Source organism: Primulina huaijiensis, chromosome 5 (genome assembly GCF_012295235.1).
Source record: "Primulina huaijiensis isolate GDHJ02 chromosome 5, ASM1229523v2, whole genome shotgun sequence".
Taxonomy (NCBI): domain Eukaryota; kingdom Viridiplantae; phylum Streptophyta; class Magnoliopsida; order Lamiales; family Gesneriaceae; genus Primulina; species Primulina huaijiensis.
Window position 1 is genome coordinate 4,349,821 of NC_133310.1, and position 17,929 is coordinate 4,367,749.

Consider the following 17,929-nt stretch of genomic DNA (forward strand, 5'->3'; position numbering starts at 1 on the left):
ACTCATTGGAATTATGCAAAATTTGTAAGGAGACCATGGCGCTTGAGGATTAGAACTGAATTTGTTGAAAAATATTGTTTATTTGTACGATAGAGCACCAATGGATTGTGTGGAACTCTTCGTTTGCATTTGAGTGCATGAATTTAGAATGATGTATTTTAAATTTACGAACATATAGGCTGTTTCCTTCTCAAATATACAAGGCATACCAAGTGAGATAATTTTCCTAAATACTCTCGTGAAATTCTCATTGAGCTAATATTATCTTGTATAACATATTTAAGCATTTCAGTCCCTCTGTTAATAGGAAAATTGTGCCAATACCCATGTGAAAATTCTCGTTGAGCTAATATCCTTATCTGTAACACATTTAAATATTTGAATCTCTATGTTATATTTTTCATGATACAGACCCATGTCTCTACGAGAAAATTATGCCAAATACAATCAACGTTTTTTTTCTTCGTGTTTTTATTCTTTTTTTCGCGTTCAATATATAATTATTTGACATAATTAAATCGAAAAAATTGTGAAAAACTTTGATTTGTAGTAGAAGAATATTATTTTTGGTATGTATTGGCTAAGATGTTGAACTAATATCCCAATTTGTAACGATATTATCTCAACGAGAATTTGAATTTGTTCAACTTCTTAGCCAATTGATTCCCGGAAATTCTCTTTTTCTACTACAAATTAAAGTTTCTCACAATCTTTCAATTTAATTAAGTCAGTTAATCCATTATTAAATGCGAAAAAGAAGAAATGCTCAAATCCGTTACACAGAGAGCCGTCAGCTCAACGAAAATTTCATATGAGTATTTCGCGATCTCCGTACAAGTATTTATTGCTAAGCTGTAAATTCTGATAAGTGCAATATTATAGATCAGCCTGATTAGCAACACTTCAAACAATAAAGGTAAAGATAGATGCTCATTTTTTCTAACTGAAAATACTCACTGTTAATTGGAAAACAACGTTTCGCCGTTGAATAGATGCTTTCTTCAAATAGTTAATTTCCTACAATTGTTTATTTATTTTTGCACTAATACAAACTCAATATTAACTTCATGTTGATATAAAATATATTAGGAAGAATGATGATACCGATATACATTTTTACCAAATGACCATGAAATTTAATGTTATTCTTAGGGTACGTAATACCTTAAAAACGAATTTTTTTTTACATGTGAGGTTCACCGGAATATTTATGTTATTTTTAGGGTACGTAATATCTTAAAAATGAATTTTTTTTTTACATGTGAGGTTCACTTGAAAAGACGACCCACACGAATTGATAAATATCCACAATTGTATGTAATCTTAAAAAAATATCATGAGTAGGTCTCTTGTGAGACAGTCTCATCAATATTTATATGTGAGATGGGTTAACCCAACCGATATTCACAATAAAAAATAATACTCTTAGCATAAAAAGTAATACTTTTTCATGGATGACCCAAATAAGATATCCGTCTCACAAAATACGACATGTGAGACCGTCTCACACAAATTTTAGCGCAATTAAATTTGAGTCTATCTGGTCTCATCTTTATCAAGATTAGTTGACGTTTCTAGTTCGATTTCCCCATCTCATGTGTATGCTAAAAAAAAGGGAAAGAAATCATATTAAATTTTATGTCGTATCGAACTAAATATTAAAAAAATATATTACACATTTTGTATATTATCAGTTTTATGCAACCTTTTGATCCAAATTTCATTGCCAAATCCTAATTGGATTGCACCCGAAAAACCAGCCCTAGGTTCTTCAGCTCTTTCACGGGCCCGTAGGCGTTTGCGTTTTCTAGGGTTTTAGGGTGTTCGTAAAACCCTTTGTGAATCCATGGCTTCTGTAAAGGAAGAAACGGAAGAGAGCAAGAATCAAGAGGAGGAGAATGATTTAGTTGAAGGTGGTAAGACGAATGATGCGGTGGAACAAGATGTTAAAGTAGAAGCGGAAGAGGATGGAGTAAAGGAGCAGAATCGAGAGAAAGAAGGTGGAATTGAAAAGGTTGAGGAAAATGTAAAAGAGAAGGGTAATGTGAAGGAAGAAGAGGGAAGAGCCGAGGAAGAAGATGATGAAGGGAGAGGAAAAGTGAAGAAAGGTTCAAAGAAAGTGAAGCGAGGAGGTGACAAGGTAGAATTAGCATCGCCAAGGACGCCTGGGATTGAGAGGCCAAGCAGGGAGAGGAAAACAGTTGAAAGATTTACGGTGAATGCGACTGCAAGGGGCACTCCTGTTACCAAGCCCATGTCAATCGAGAAGGTACCATTTATAAGCTCCACGCCATTATCATCACTGAAGAGTAGAAGCATTCATGTTTTGGTGGATACTTTTTTGTAGGTTTAATTTAATGGAGAAAGGAGAACTTTGAATAGGAGTTTTGATTTAAATATTTTATGTTGGATTCTTGTCATGGGGTGCAAAGTGAAATATATGAGATGGAAAATGAATATAAATTTATGCCGACAGGCCAAGTTGATCGAGTCATGATTTGACATAGTTAATGATGGAATATAATATGAATTTCAAACCAGATGCATCCTATGTACATTAGTATGAAATTTGGTGGCGTTATACGAGTGGCTTGAGCTTTGTGGGTAAAATCATATTAAAGAAAACAAGATTCCCTTCTTCTAGTTTGTGGGTCAATATGTATTGCAAACAATGTGTATTTATTCTAGAATGAGAGCGTAATATATTACTGTTCTGTTGAATTATATGAACAGACGTAGATGAAAAATACTTAAGATTAGACTCATGCTTATCATTTCTTGGTACTTAATCTAAAATTTTGATGTTCTTTATTTCTTAAGAAGGATTTAGAATGCCTGAAAGAACTAGTGCGTTTGAGGTTTGAAAAGACCTGTTTCACAATCCTACTTCATCTGTCTCCACCTACCTTGGCTTTTCACTTTCCTTCCTGCTCTGGTTGCTGCAAATCAAATCTGTGTTTTACATCTCATTGCAGTGAGCAGGTTTAAACTGGTTAGAGGTGCAACTTGATTTCTAGATTTGATTGAATTTTGGGGATGAAAGAAATATTTTAATTATTTGCATCTAAAATTATTTTCAGCTAATTGCTGGTTTCAGTAGACCATAGATAATACATGTAATTTTAATAACATAATTCATTGATGATCTCTCTTTTTGATTTTCCTGCCTCTGTATGTATTATGTAATATGTCACAATCGGTATCTTTTACAGAATGATTTGTTTTTTCCTGTGAAATTGAAAATATACTCTGTTGAGGGAAATTGTTCCTTTTTGTTGCTTATCTTTCGTTATTTTGTGTCATTGCAAGGAATTATGATGTGTTGCACACTTGCACATTTATTTTTTCCACCTTTTTATCTTTTTTAGAGGGAGGGTGTTCTTTTGGTATTTCTTACTGGTACTTTCTCTTTTTACTCTTCTATAACAGGGCCGAGGTTCACTGCTTAAGGATATCCCAAACGGTATGATCCTATTCCCCCTGAATTTATTTTTTACCTTCTGGTAAGAAGCTTCTTAGAGGTGATAAATCTACGAAGTATCCAAGAGATTTGATTTAACTCTGTCATTGTTTAATGCTGCATTTTCGTTTATGATGATTGTTTGATTGATCGGTGTGTCTTTCACTTTAGATTATCGCGTTAGGTTTTCTGGAAGGAGAGTCGATGAGTTTATGTTTTTTGTTGCAACTTTATGTGGATATATGTATTAAATAGTGAAACTTCCAGTTTTCCGTTCTGAAATTCATGCAGTGCTATAGTATAGCTTTGAAGTAATAGTCTTATATATATGGATATCTGATTCCATTCAATGTAAATACATCCTTTACTGCTGTGTCATCCTATAATTTTTGATCCATCATTCCATTGTACCATCAGTTGTTCGAGAGTTGTACCAGGATTACTCCACTTGGTGAAGATGTGAAGCTATCTTGTTGGTGAATGATCACTTATACATGAGCAATTTGATGTGTTCTGTTGTTGAACACTGTTCATCCGCTCTATTCGTTAAAACGAGTTTACTAGGATTGGATTTGTACAATTGGTATGGATGCGTAGAATTTATGCTATGCATTATTGGTGTCTGGTGTCATATGTCCGCTCATCTCTGTTGAAGTGTTTTTTTTCAGACTTCCTATTTTAATATAATCTGTCTACTTTTCAATCTGGTTTTATGATGTTCACCCAGTGGCTTTTAAGTTGTCTAAGAGAAAAGGCGACGAGAATCTTCAGCTTCTTCACACCATTCTTTTTGGCAAAAAAGCAAAGGTTTTACTCTTAACTGAAGTTTTTCTTTTTGTTATCCCATCATTTTATTTCATTTTAGCCATGTTACCACTTGCTTAGTTAATTTCTTCAGTATTTTGGTGTCTGATGATTGCACGTTTAGCTCAGGTGCTAACTGTGAAGAAACGTATAAGCCTCTTTTCTGGATTTGTATGGGTCGAGGATGAGGTATGGTGTTTTTCTATTTATTTTCCTCTTCTGTTTTGGGGTTTGGGTGATTGCTTGTTGCAACTCACTTTTTATCCATCTCATATTAAGGCTTAATTTTGTTGAATATAACATGTTATAGGCCGTTAAATTTTTGCTAACGGGCATTAACAAATTTTTTTTATTTTTAAAGTAATCATGTTGAATAAAACTGAAGCATAAGTCAAATACAAATGGACTGACTATTTTTCAAATTTTTATTGGGTTGGTCTAGTTCATGTCTTGGGAATGTAACATAAATGATCAGTTCCACTTTAATTATTTACTGGATGTGTTTAGCAGGAAAAACAAAGGGCTAAAGTTAAGGAGAAGCTTGACAAATGTGTGAAAGAAAAATTGTTGGATTTTTGTGATGTCCTTAATATTCCAGTGAACAAAGCTACAATAAAGAAGGTTGAGTCTTACAGCTTCTTCCATCGGGCAATCCAGAAAATGTGCATCATTCTCATTATTTAGTTATGTTTTCCAGGAAGAACTCTCTGTAAAATTATTAGAATTCTTGGAATCTCCCCATGCTACGACAGATACTTTACTTGCTGACAAGGATAAGGTCAATAATCCATCTGGATTTTTCTGTTTATTATTTAAGGCATTCCATGGAGCAATTATGTGATATATTCTTTCTTTCTTTCTTCTTGATCTCTGAAGAACAAGAAGCGGAAGATTAAGGAATCAGCAAGTAAAACCTCAAATTCTGCTGATGTGGCCGCCAGAAGTTCTAGAAAGGTTACTTTTTCTTTTAAATCTACTCTGCATATGCTTTAGAATTCAATTGATAGTCTAATATGGTTGAATGATAAAGTAGTTTCCCTCGAAAGATTCAATTACCTGCTCGAGCCCACCTTCATATCTTGTCTGTTGGTTTCCTTTTTTTACTTGCGCTGTATGACAAGTTTGTGAGGACTATGGGCTGATCAAAATTTTTTACCGCAGTTTGTTCCTTTCATTTATGGAAGTTTCGAGAGTAGTTTTAAAATTTATTTTTGTGAAAATCTACTATTTTTATTTGTTCCCACTGGACATTAGGAAATTTCACTTCAGTTTCTGCAGTTGTTACTGCTTCTGCTTCTGCTTCTGCTTCTGCTTTCACAACATTTCAGTTTTCAAGTCATTTTTAAATGATTCCAAACAGTTGGCGATATTTCATGTATGCTACTCTGTTTAAAACTTCAATTCACTTTCCTCAGTAGAAAGACTTTCGTTTGCCATTCTGCCTTTTATTTATTTCTTTATTTTTATATTATTGGGGTTATTATTATTTTGTTTTTCGGGGTGGGGGGTTAGTGAAAGGATTGCTTCCCATTTGAAAAATTGCAATCAATCACATGCTTGTATTGACATATGCATTTTTCAAATATGAATCTGCAGTTTGTCCCACTGTTGCAGCTTGTCTAGACTCTAGGCTAACAAAATCAAATAACAATAATGCAGATCTTACTCAAACAACATCATTCTCTATTAAGTTCATGCATGCAACTTTTGACCGCATATATTGTCTCTTCGATGATTTTCTTTTATTTGTTTTTGTTGTAACTGCTCTTTTCTGAAACGTAGAAGCCAAAATTGGACTCTGGATCCGGGAAGAAGCGAAAGCATTCAGCCAAAGAAGAAGTCAATGCCAGAAGTGAATCTTCACAGACCGAAGATGATCAGGATGATGACAGTACTGCCGTTGGAGTAAAAAGTGACCCGGAAGAGATCGACTCAGAGGATGATACAGAGGAAGGGCAAGATGAGCCCGAAAGTTCTAAGGCCATTGATAACTGTTCTTCGAAGAAAAGTGCAAAAAAGGATGCTGGAAATAAGACTGGGGAGAAGACCAGGTCTGTCAGCAAAGGAACCTCTGCAAAAGCCTCTAGCACCCCTGATATATTGACCAAAAAACCTTCCAGTTCAAAATCGAAAAAAGGTGTAGCTGAATTTGAATCAGGAAGTAAACGAAAGATGCCCCTGCCCTCGAATAAGAAACAACAATTTGAAAAGAGTGATGGCACTACACCCGCGAAGGATAAATCCTCGAGGAAGAAAAACTCGACCAAGTCTTCTACAAAAGATGTTGAAAAGGATCAAGGTTATTTTTTTATCTTCTTTTACAAACAATTTTTTGTAACAATGCTTAAATACCGTGAGAAGAAACTCTTTACTGATGCAGGGCTCGTGTTTTCTGTTCAAACGCAAGGACTTCTATTGTTGATATATTGGTGGGCAGTTAATTATCAATTGCATGCTTCCTATTATACAAATAATTGAGAGAACAGCCCAAGTTTTAATGCTATCTTTAATATAGGGCAATTCTAAATTGAAACTAATATACCTATCTTGATTCTGCTTGATTTTCATTTTTTTAGATTATCATAAGTGCCTTGTTTGAATTGTTTAAGCATTGGATGCAGTTTAATGCTTTATTTTTTTGGTCTTCTTGGGAATAGGTAAAGGGAAAAGTAGGAAAAGCGCCAAGAAAGAGCCTAGCAGAGAGGAATTGCACGCAGCTGTAGAGGACATACTCAAGGAAGTTGATTTCAATACTGTAAGTTTTTCCCCTCCCAATTTTCATGTGTTTTTGCTAATTTCCGTTATCTTATTTACATATTCCATTTATTTTTTAAATGCAGGCAACATTATCTGATATTCTCAAACTACTTGGTAGGACGACCCTAAAATTTTTCCTTTTTATTACATGAAGACCACCATAACCTTAAGCTCATTTTTTTTAACTCATTGAGGTGTGAATAAATTCAGGAAAGCACTTTGGGATAGACCTGATACATAGGAAATTAGAAGTTAAAGATATAATTACCGAAGTCATAAATAACATGTCTGATGATGAAGACGAGGAGGCTACTGAGTCTGGAGATGGAGATTCGGGTAAAGATGATGAGGATGACGAGGCTTAAATTTGCCGGCAAAGGCCTTTCTCTGGCTTTCTACAGCCCACACCCCACATCGAACAACTTCGATCAACTTTACTAGGATGAATTGCATCTGTAATTTGATTGTTTGATCTTTTGTAGGTTGCCCCAAATGGGGTGTACAAAAACATTTACCCGTCTTTTAGATTGTATCCCAACATCAAATTTTGTTGTTTGTTTCTGTTTTCTTTCTGGGAGAAGTCAATTGTCTTTTGTGTTTTTTGTTTTTTCACTTCTGCATTTGATAGAGTCGATTTTTGACATCTGAGTGTTAGTTGAAGTTGGATGGGTTTTTTTTTTGGTATTTCTTTCCTTCTTCGGTCACATTTTTTTATGGTCTATTTTAATTTGATCGAAACCCTTGTTATTGTATTTAAATACAATATGGATAATTCTTTATTTTGTACTTATTATTTTCATATATTATCGTTTTCCTCATTCAAATTTTCAATGTACTAATTATATACTTCACGTTTTCTATTTTGACTCATTTATGTCGTAATTCCAATTTACCTTTTTTATATTTATTTTTATTTATAAATTTTTTTAATATATATCCAAGTAACAATATATTGTTTATAAAAATAAAGCCATGCAAGATTTTCAACTTTTATACTATAAACATATTTTAATAGATCATCATGTTTCCGTAAAATAAAATAAATTTTATATTTTCTGACCAAAATGTTATTGAATCATATCTATTGAGTTTTGCATACTACTTTTCACAGCTCAATCAAACAGTCGCAACTGATAGTTCATGATGTTAATTCATCCAGCAACATCTAGCACAATTTTGTTTCATTTCTTACTTCAAGATGTATATTAATGGATTTATTTTGAAAATAATACATAAGAGGGGCAAAAACTTATAAATTTTATTCATATATACTAAATATTATTACAATAATTACCTCCCACTGAGGAAAAAATAACTTGTTTAGTTATTTATGGTAACTGAAAATACAATACATATAAACTGAAAATATTACAATGATTTATTTCAAATAAAGTCGGAGAAGATGATTGATGCCCCCAACTTCTTACATTCTTTTTTTTTTTTTTTATAAAAGGACTTTTTGGATTTCAAATTTGGACTCGTAAATAACTTTTTACATTATTGTCTGTCAGTTGCCAGTGACATCTTTTAGTGGGATGTTGGGTGATTTAATGTCCACTAGCTAATGATCCATTATTTCATTAATTAGTGGACTTGTTTTTTTGTGGTAGCATGTCACATGTCTTCTTTAACTTTTCGGTGAAATTTCATTTTTTAATGGATCCCGAAGAAAAAGTGACTTGTGTGGTATTTCACCAGTTGGACTTGGACTTGGACTTGTCTCTACATTATGCTTTCGAGCATATATTGGACGAAAATCCTTCTCGAATTATGATTCTTTCTGGTCTGGGCATTCTGGACAAATTTCTTCTGACCATCTTCTAATGTGAGCCGAGCTATATTACAAAATTTTCGGTGAGTTTCTCTATTTCTCGGTAGCTTGCTATTCCACATAAGATTTTTTCTTTTCAAATATATCTTCTGAAAATCCCATAGTTTTTCCTGTCATTGTATTTACAGGAAAAATCCTTTAACTAAATTTTGATAAAATTTAAACGGAGATTTAACTTTGTCCATATCTGTGAGACAAATCCATATCTCATGTGCTCTTCTAGTAAACATGTCATCTTCAGTAAGTGAAGCAATAAGGGGTGTTTCATTTACGGGAGGTTCTTCGATGAATTTTTGGATATTCATATATGGCCTCCTAATTTGGATGAAATGAAAAGCCTTGCGTGATACTTTCCCAACAGGTTTTGACGCTGTACTGAAGAAGTATAGTTCCAGAATGTTTTTCCTGGACAAATAGTCGTTATTTGTCTATTCTTCATGAACAACTTTTCGAATCCATTTTGATAGTACATATATTTCTAGGAAATTGGTGTTATGGTATTGATTGAGGAAAGAGCCCGAAACTCGTACCCTGTCTTGACTTCATTAGGATGGGCATTGTTTTTCATCCATATCATTGGAAACTTTCCTGCTATATCAGCCTGAGCTGTAGTTGGGTTAGTTCTTTTTCTGATTTTTAATATCTCTCAGTTCTGCTGATATACCTGAAATTGAGAAACTACAAACTCATTAATATTAACCTTAGATTTTTCCTTGTCTGTTTGAGGTCTAAAATTGAAATCTCTTCAATTTCCGAGGTAAATGGTTGACTTGAAGGCTCAAGATAAGAATCCATAATTTCTATTTTTGATTGGACCAACTCATATAAGAATGATCCCAACTTAGCACTTGTGCTAGGGTAATTGAATCTCTTGCTTCAGGTATAGAGCCTTGTATTGGAAAAATCTCTTTTTGAGAAACTACTGGTTTCTAATAGCCTGGATGATAAACTTTTGCAGTACAAACCATAAAATTCTTAAATTATTTAAAATAAATATTTTCTTAACTAAAAATAAAAATTTAGCTTTTAAATCATTAAAACCTTAATCTTCTCCGGTCTTCCATCCCCGGCCAACCACCGATATTCGTTTGAAAATCTTTAAATTATGAAATCAAGCAAAATTACAAAATTAATCACTTAACCAATCCAAATATATCATTCATGCATCCAAAAACATTTAATTAAAATAAATTAGTCATTTAATAATTTTTATGCATGCGGTTTACGTAATCGGATTTTTGGACGTTACACTTTTTATTATAAATATGAGCAGAATTGATCCTTCTCACAAATAAATATTCATAATAACGTCTCACAATAGACCTACACTTTTTTAAATTGAAAGGATGACCAAGCCTAAAAATTTAACTCCATGATTACTTCAAATTTTACTCTTCTAAAAATATTATAAAAATCCTCATGTTATTATCTTTTCATCTTAAGAAATATTCATCTAAAGTTTTTAAAAATATATCAATATATTATGCTCATGTTTAACGTGTCTAAATAATCAAATTAATTAATGAAGGACTATGGTAAATTAAATAATTTGCATGATAAACTACTAAATTGATAACCGAACTTAAAAGTGTATATATATTACGAATATTTCAAAAACTAACTTAATTAAATTACTCTACTATATATTAATATTATATTAGGAATATTTCAAAAACTAAATTAAATATATATTCTGCATTAACACACACACACACACACACACACACACACACATACTCGAAAGCAAGTAATTTGGATGCCAACCCCACCAAACAATCCTCGCAAGTCTACGAGTGTCTCTTGCCAAGTTTTTTTTTAACTGGTAATATTTTGTTAGCCTACCACAACCAATTATTACATATGCATAATCTTACAAAACATAAAAATCTTGATAATGGCAGATAAAGATTCTTGTAAGTCGTTTACTGTTACATAATTATATTATTTCTATTAACAAATCTTGCTTATGAACAAATTAAAGAACAGGTCCCTTTCAATCTTTGTTAACCAAACTGATCAAATTCAAAAATTATTAAACACCTTGCTCAATGTTCCCTATATATATCCAACGAGTATGCTTTTCTTAGATTCTAAATCCACTTTGCATCAACAGGTAGTTTTTTCATCGCGGGCTTAAGAAAAATTACATATTTTACATTCAAATAATCAAATATTTGAATTCTGGTGATTAACTTTTGTTTGTTTGCTTTTTTGTTTTCCAATGTTATGATTCAGTGTTGAAGTTTTTCTTGATCAAATGGAGGATTCTAGCAGCAATGTGTTTCAACTAACAGTCAAACAAGGGCAGCCTTCCCTGGTTCCTCCCGCGGACGAAACGAAGAAAGGCCTATACTTCTTATCGAATCTTGATCAGAATATTGCGGTTCTCGTACGTACGGTCTACTGCTTTAAGTCAGAGGAGAAGGGCAATGAGAATGCAGTTGAGGTTATGAAGGACGCGTTGTCGAAGATCCTGGTGCAATATTATCCGCTCGCAGGGCGTCTCACGATTGGTCCTGAGATGAAACTTGCCATTGATTGTACGTCTGAGGGAGCTGTTTTTGTTGAGGCTGAGGCAGACTGTGATCTTGAGGTGCTAGGAGATATCACGAAACCGGATCCGGATACTCTCGGGAAGCTTGTTTATGAGATTCCAGGAGCAAGACATGTATTGGAAATTCCTCCTCTGGTGGCTCAGGTATAGACTAGGCAAGCTTCTTTTGCATCTTTTCAATGATCTTTCCGTCTTTGAATGAGTAGAATCCAATAAAAAAAATGTAGTTCTAGACGGCTGACCGAGCATGGTAGGGGTACTGACTCGGATCATTGAGCACAATGATCTTGGCTCAGAGTGGCTGAGCCACACAGCCCTTGGTGTCAACCCAAGATTGTCACCACAAACATCACCATCCGCCGATGCCTGCTCGCTCGCCCCATCCGTCGGTTAGGCAAGACTGGAAAACTCTGAGAATCAATTACTAAAATGGGATGGAACCATTGGGTATGGAGGGGCCAAATACTAGGTTCATTTCTTTTTTGATAATTCACATGCATGAGTCATGATCCTCGCTCTTACCCATAACCTTTTTACTCTATTAGGCCTAGAGTGTTTCTATTAACCAAAACATGACCTTGATATTTTTCATTGATCGAAAAGCCGAGGCCCCACAACGGCACATTTTTAACAGCTTTTATCCACTCATCGCTATCGGACTCGTGATCTTTAATCCAGTATATAACTTTTGAACTCGAGTTATGTTATCCGTGTTGACCCGACCATAGCCATTTCCCGACCCTCCATTCTTTTATTATCATTCTAAACAAGAGCCTCAATATCAGATCATAAACCTGAACACTATACTAGTTGATTCTGCCTCTAGAGGTTTATCAATCGTGCTTAGTTATTTTGGAAATTTTTTAATTATGTCGCAGGTAACAAAGTTCAAGTGTGGAGGTTTCGTTTTAGGACTGTGTATGAATCATTGTATGTTTGATGGAATTGGTGCAATGGAATTTGTGAATTCTTGGGGTGAAACAGCCAGAGGTTTCCCACTGAAAACACCTCCATTCATGGATAGAACCATACTCAAATCCAGAGATCCACCTAAATATGAATTCCCACACCATGAATTTGCTGAGATTGAAGACATATCAAACACTGCTCAGCTCTACAATCAAGAAATGCATTACAGATCCTTCTGTTTCGACTCCGAAAAGCTCCAACACATCAAAAGCTTGGCCTTAGAGGATCAAACTCTACAACATTGCACCACATTCGAAGCCCTATCGGCTTTCGTTTGGAGGGCTCGAACCGAGGCCTTGAACCTCAATCCTAACCAACAGACTAAACTTCTATTCGCAGTCGATGGACGGCCAAGGTTCGATCCCCCAATACCGGATAAGTACTTCGGGAATGCTATAGTTTTAACAAACTCACTCTGCAATGCCGGGGACATAGTCCAAAACTCACTCTCGTTCACCGTAAAACTAGTTCAGGAAGCAGTTAAAATGGTGACAGAAAGTTACATTAGATCCGCTATAGACTATTTCGAGGCGACTCGAGCTAGGCCTTCTTTGGCTGCAACTTTGCTGATTACCACTTGGTCTAGGTTATCCTTCCATACGACGGATTTCGGTTGGGGCGAGCCGATTCTATCGGGGCCGGTCGTTTTGCCCGAAAAAGAAGTGATCCTGTTTCTTTCTCATGGTGAAGAAAGGAAAACAATCAATGTGCTTCTTGGATTGCCTGCTCCAGCTATGAAAATATTTGAACAACTTGTCCAAACTTAGCACAAGGAATTCTATGTATCTTTAATTGGTAATGTTTTGTCTATTGAAATTGTGTTTCGTTTGTTGTTTTGTCCAAGTTATGGGGACTGATTCTGAGTTTATTGTTGTAATGATTTTTTCCTTGTCGTGAGTTCTTGAAAGGTGCTAATAGGAATTTAATTTTATTTATTTTTATACATGATTCGGCTTTTTTAAGTTTTAGAAAAGAAATTAAGAACCCATAAACTTTATTTAAAAATAAGGGAAAATGTTATTTTCTAATTTTCATACCTCAACAAAAAATAAATATAATATATTTGTTCTTGAATTGAATAAAATATATATCACATATAAATGAACATATGTTAAAAGTATATTTTGCTTTTTGTATATTAATCTACACAAAGACTCTTGTGAGACGATATCATGTATCAATTTCGTGGGTCGAATATCTTATTTGGGTCATCCATGAAAAAATATTATTTTTTATACTAAGAGTATTACTTTTTATTGTGAATATTGGTAGGGTTGACCTGTCTCACACATAAATTCGTGAGACCGTCTCACAAGAGACTTACTCATTAATCTATCTCAAAATCTTTTGACAAATAAATTAATCAAACATCTATAACTTTTATTTTTNTGTTCTATAAATTCTAAGTTAATTTTGTTTAAGGATTAATGTTATAGTGTTCCATTTTCAAACTTATGATTTTATCTTAATGAATTTATGTACAAATGGTTCATTTTATTTATTTTTCCTATAATTGCACAGGAAGAAATATGTTAATTATCTAAAAAAAAGGATAATATTTTGAAGGTGGGTCCGAAAATCTTCACTGAGCGCAGCTACGCCTAAGTTTAATGAGGTTGAAGAAAAATACTCGCAATTACAAGTCAACGGCAACTGTAAATTTAAAATCCAAAACTTACCGCGTCGCCAAAAATTATAATTGATTGTAACATTGCAACTCAAATTCATGATACAGCACTTTGTTCGATTCTAATTAGCAGTTTGTTCGACGATGATTACTAGCTTTAGAACAATACATCAAGGACATATCCAATGATAACATGGACATGAATGTAAAACGAATGTTCATCCTTCGATTCACTCTTAGTGGATAACACCGACTTTTTCTTGTATAACAACACAAACCGTACGTGTCAATCGCTCTCTCCTTACAATATTTGGTATTTGAACTCGTGATCTTGGTTATCTGTCGATTATATATATAATCGGTTGTTTGTCATTTTATAAAAAATTGTGACTAATGATAAGATTACAACTCAAATTTTCTTGAATCGAAACTCTCAAGACATGAACAATTATTGATCTAACAATAATTATGAAAATTATATATCTACTCCATGAAAATCAACGTTCTGTCTCAATACTTGCTTAGAAACTACATAAATAATTTTTCTATACATAAACTTATTGGTGACATAATCGAAACATGGTATTTAAGCTAACATAAAATTCGAAGAATGTCGACATATTTGTCGCACGCAAATTGACAGAAATTTAGGACAGATTGACAGCCAACCTTATTATACTTATTATTGGCTTCTGGATTGAAAATGACATAGTTTTTTTTTTTTTTTTTTTTTAAAATTTTTTTTTTTTTTTTTGTTAAAAAAAATTTATTGACTTTCAATTTCTTCAAGTTTGAGGATACAATTTAAAAATAATTTCCTGTCTTTTTCATTGAATTTGTAATAGTTGATCTCACATCTGCAACTTGATGAGGGCCGACTCCTTCGCAATCAAGTCGATCAATTTGAGCACTTTTATTTTATTTTATTTTATTTTTGTTGAACAAGAAATTGGCTTTGACTCATTTACGTTATAAGTGAGGTTTAAATTTCAAACATTAAGAAAAAGTTTAAGAAACTGGTGTATGTCAAAGTCAACTTGTCGGCTATATAACATGTAAATTAGCTTTGTAATATTTAAATATATATATATATATATAAAATACATTAATCTTATTAAATTATTTATTTCAAGATTTTGTGAAGTCCTCCATCTTAAGACTACCATGGATGTATTGTCATCTTAAATAACTCGAAGTTAAATTATAAAATGTTATAATTTATATGCATTTGCATGGGGATAAAAGTGAGACCAAAACCATACTATCGGAATTATGATATCGAGTTTATCGTTTTATTAAAAACTATAATTTGTGTGGTAATTAATCGTGTAATCTAAATGTTTGAATAAGTGTACTTTAGTGATCCATCGTATTTTTTCAAATGTAGGAATATCTGATCAAGCATAATGTTATGGTAAATAGTATTTTAATATCTAGAAACTATTCATCACGTATTAATGAAGAATTTTGAGGGGCTTTTTTTTTAAAAAAAAAAAAATTATGTAAGCTACTAAATAAATCATTGTACAAGATATGAATCTGAGACCACCAACTGGTATTTTACCTTTGCATTTCTAACTTGTGGAGATACTCTGATAAATATACGTATAATTTTCAAATTATAAATATGATTTTTGGGTTTATGTTGGAACATTTTTGTGGTGTTGACAAATGATATAAGACAAAACTGATCTAAACTGAACTGAACAATGCTAAACCGAGTCATCAGAACCGAATGGAACTTACTATGTCTACAAGATAAACTGGACTAGTCAAGTAAAACTGATTCCGACCTAAACTGAATTATATAAATTTTTTTTATATCAATTTAGAGATCATCATTCATTCTCAAGGATATCATTTTATATCAGAGGGCTAAACTGATTTTTACATAAGTTTTTCCATACTTTGCTTACGCAGCAAAATCCTACCGCACTACATTTTGTATATTTGGATGTTAGAGAATGATGACCTGGAAAAAAGACGCATCAAAGACTATCCTTATTCGGAACATATCTTTTTTGAAGTTTGTGACTGTTGCAGTTTGAAGTCTATAAATAAAGATGCAGATCAGTTGAGCAGATGTTACTAACCTACAGGACAAGAGATTACGCAGATAGACATCTGATTCAAGCTTTCAAACTTACAAGCAAAACTAATCATACACTCAAGCACACTTTACACAAGACAATGATATGTGGTATTCATTACTGATGGACCAACGACAACTTTGAAAGCAAACAATGTTATTGCTAAAATTGATGGGACACCTCAGAAAATTGAAAGGCCAAGAGATGAATGGACAAATAATGATAGGAAGGAAGATAATCTCGATAATGTGGCTACAGAAATATTGTATAAAACTCTTGACAAAATATTGTCAGCAAGATCAAGATGTGCAAGACAACAAAGGAAATTTGGGAAAAACTGATTCAGTTGTGCGGGGGTAATGAACAAACAAAAGAAAAAACTTTTGTTTCTACAGAGAAGTTTGACAATATCAAGATGAAGCAAGGGGAATCAATGTCTGAATTTGATGAACGAGTAAGATCAGTTGAGAAGGGCAAGAAATCTTTTGGTAGAAGTAGATCCAAAGATGAGAAGAAGTCCTTCAAGAAGAAGCATAAGGTGTTGGTGGCTGAGGAAAGCAAGTCAAAGTGGGCTGCTTCTGACAGTGAATCATCTGAGTCAGAAAGATCAAGCAGTGATGATGAGGAAGTGAAGTTCTTGATGACCAACGATGCTGAGCTGGAATCTACCATTGAATATGTATTTGATTTTAACTCAATCAGATTTACAAATTTTTCGATTAGGGCTTGTTTGGATGCCAAGTTTTGCCTCTTGTTTGAATGAAAAATTCGGTTCTCAAATCCAAAAAGTTCACGCCTTTCAAGAAGAAAGGACAAAGACAATACAAAATAAGGAAGAATTTTTTTTTTTTTTTAAAGAAAAAAGAATGATATAGCGATTCCTTAAAAAAAAGAGAATTAAAGATTGAGAAGTATAACCGATATTGATTTTGGAAAGCCAATTTTCAATTTTCGAGAATGTAAAAACTCAAACGATTCTATTGAAATATGATTATGTACAAACTATATATAGTAAAAGCAAATTTTTCCATGGCTAGCTCTTCCTTTGTTGGAGGAGGTTTCGTGTTCGAGCCCGTTGTAAACACCTTCACCTCCAATTATATATATATAAAAGCAATCTTGGGCAAAATTACATTGGAGTAAGATGTTCGTAGGAGCTACAACCTTCACTTTGACCTAAACGGGTCTTAGAATTAAAAGGGCTATTAAAGGGACTCCAGAGGCCACAAGAAAATTGATCAAAATCATCTTTACCACTATCCATTTCAACCAAGATTTTGCAAAAAAGATCGACTTCGCATGGAATAAGCAAAGGGCCTTCACTACTGAATCCGTATTCCAACTCAACATCCTCAAGCAACATTCTGAACAAAGGATGATTCGCTAACTCGGTCTTGATCACGAACCGTTGCTTCTCAGACCCGACGTACACCGAAAAACATCCCTTTGGAGTGGCTTTATGCTTCGAATCCGACATTTTCGATGCGTTGGATTGGGTCTTGGATAGTAGAGTCTCCTTGAATGACGATGATTTCTCGTGCCAATTGATTGTCAGAAACCTCGCTAGCTTCTTGGGTATGAGGGTTTTCTTGTTGATCCTTTGGTTTTTTTCATCCATTTGTATCTTGTAGTGAAGGCTAGTAAATTTGAAGTTGGAGATCAAGATACAATAAGGGTTTTGGGATTCAAAGAAATATTAGGGTTTGTGAACTGATAAAAGTTTCTTGGCTAGGAAAATTTAAAAGAAATTATGCAAAGAAAATCCTATGCAAAAGGATGGATAGAGAATATCTCTAAACAAGTTTGCATATATAACCATAGGCATCTATATATATAT

General features: G+C 33.5%; 3 protein-coding genes across 7 annotated transcripts; 2 read left to right on the forward strand and 1 right to left on the reverse strand.

The window, feature by feature from the left end:
* The first annotated feature begins 1,710 nt into the window (after positions 1–1,710).
* On the forward strand, positions 1,711–7,606 carry LOC140976463 (DEK domain-containing chromatin-associated protein 1-like). Of its 4 annotated transcripts, none has more exons than XR_012175223.1 (11): positions 1,711–2,269; positions 3,430–3,463; positions 4,188–4,267; positions 4,394–4,453; positions 4,772–4,885; positions 4,962–5,042; positions 5,141–5,218; positions 6,047–6,563; positions 6,645–6,693; positions 6,922–7,019; positions 7,105–7,141. XR_012175223.1 is itself a non-coding variant. In XM_073440619.1 (11 exons), the coding sequence occupies exons 1-11, from the start codon at positions 1,847–1,849 to the stop codon at positions 7,384–7,386; spliced, it is 1,671 nt and encodes a 556-aa protein (XP_073296720.1). In that variant the 5' UTR covers positions 1,712–1,846; the 3' UTR covers positions 7,387–7,606. The 4 variants fall into 4 exon arrangements, 3 of the variants coding, with proteins under 3 accessions (XP_073296723.1, XP_073296720.1, XP_073296721.1); XM_073440619.1 differs by lacking the exon at positions 6,645–6,693 and adding an exon at positions 7,232–7,606 and having other exon boundaries at positions 1,712–2,269; positions 7,105–7,135; XM_073440620.1 differs by lacking the exon at positions 6,645–6,693 and adding an exon at positions 7,232–7,606 and having other exon boundaries at positions 1,712–2,269; positions 4,775–4,885; positions 7,105–7,135.
* A 3,309-nt stretch (positions 7,607–10,915) lies between these two features.
* Positions 10,916–13,316, forward strand: LOC140977500 (omega-hydroxypalmitate O-feruloyl transferase-like). 2 transcript variants are annotated; one of them, XM_073442239.1, is made up of 3 exons: positions 10,916–10,965; positions 11,088–11,550; positions 12,285–13,316. In XM_073442239.1, exons 2-3 carry the CDS (start codon positions 11,110–11,112, stop codon positions 13,140–13,142), a joined length of 1,299 nt encoding a protein of 432 aa, XP_073298340.1. In that variant the 5' UTR covers positions 10,916–10,965; positions 11,088–11,109; the 3' UTR covers positions 13,143–13,316. The 2 variants fall into 2 exon arrangements, with proteins under 2 accessions (XP_073298340.1, XP_073298342.1); XM_073442241.1 differs by having other exon boundaries at positions 10,920–10,965; positions 11,096–11,550.
* A 3,905-nt stretch (positions 13,317–17,221) lies between these two features.
* LOC140977461 (auxin-responsive protein SAUR71-like) lies at positions 17,222–17,710 on the reverse strand. The gene has a single exon (XM_073442201.1). The coding sequence runs from the start codon at positions 17,708–17,710 to the stop codon at positions 17,222–17,224; it is 489 nt and encodes a 162-aa protein (XP_073298302.1).
* Positions 17,711–17,929: the final 219 nt, after the last annotated feature.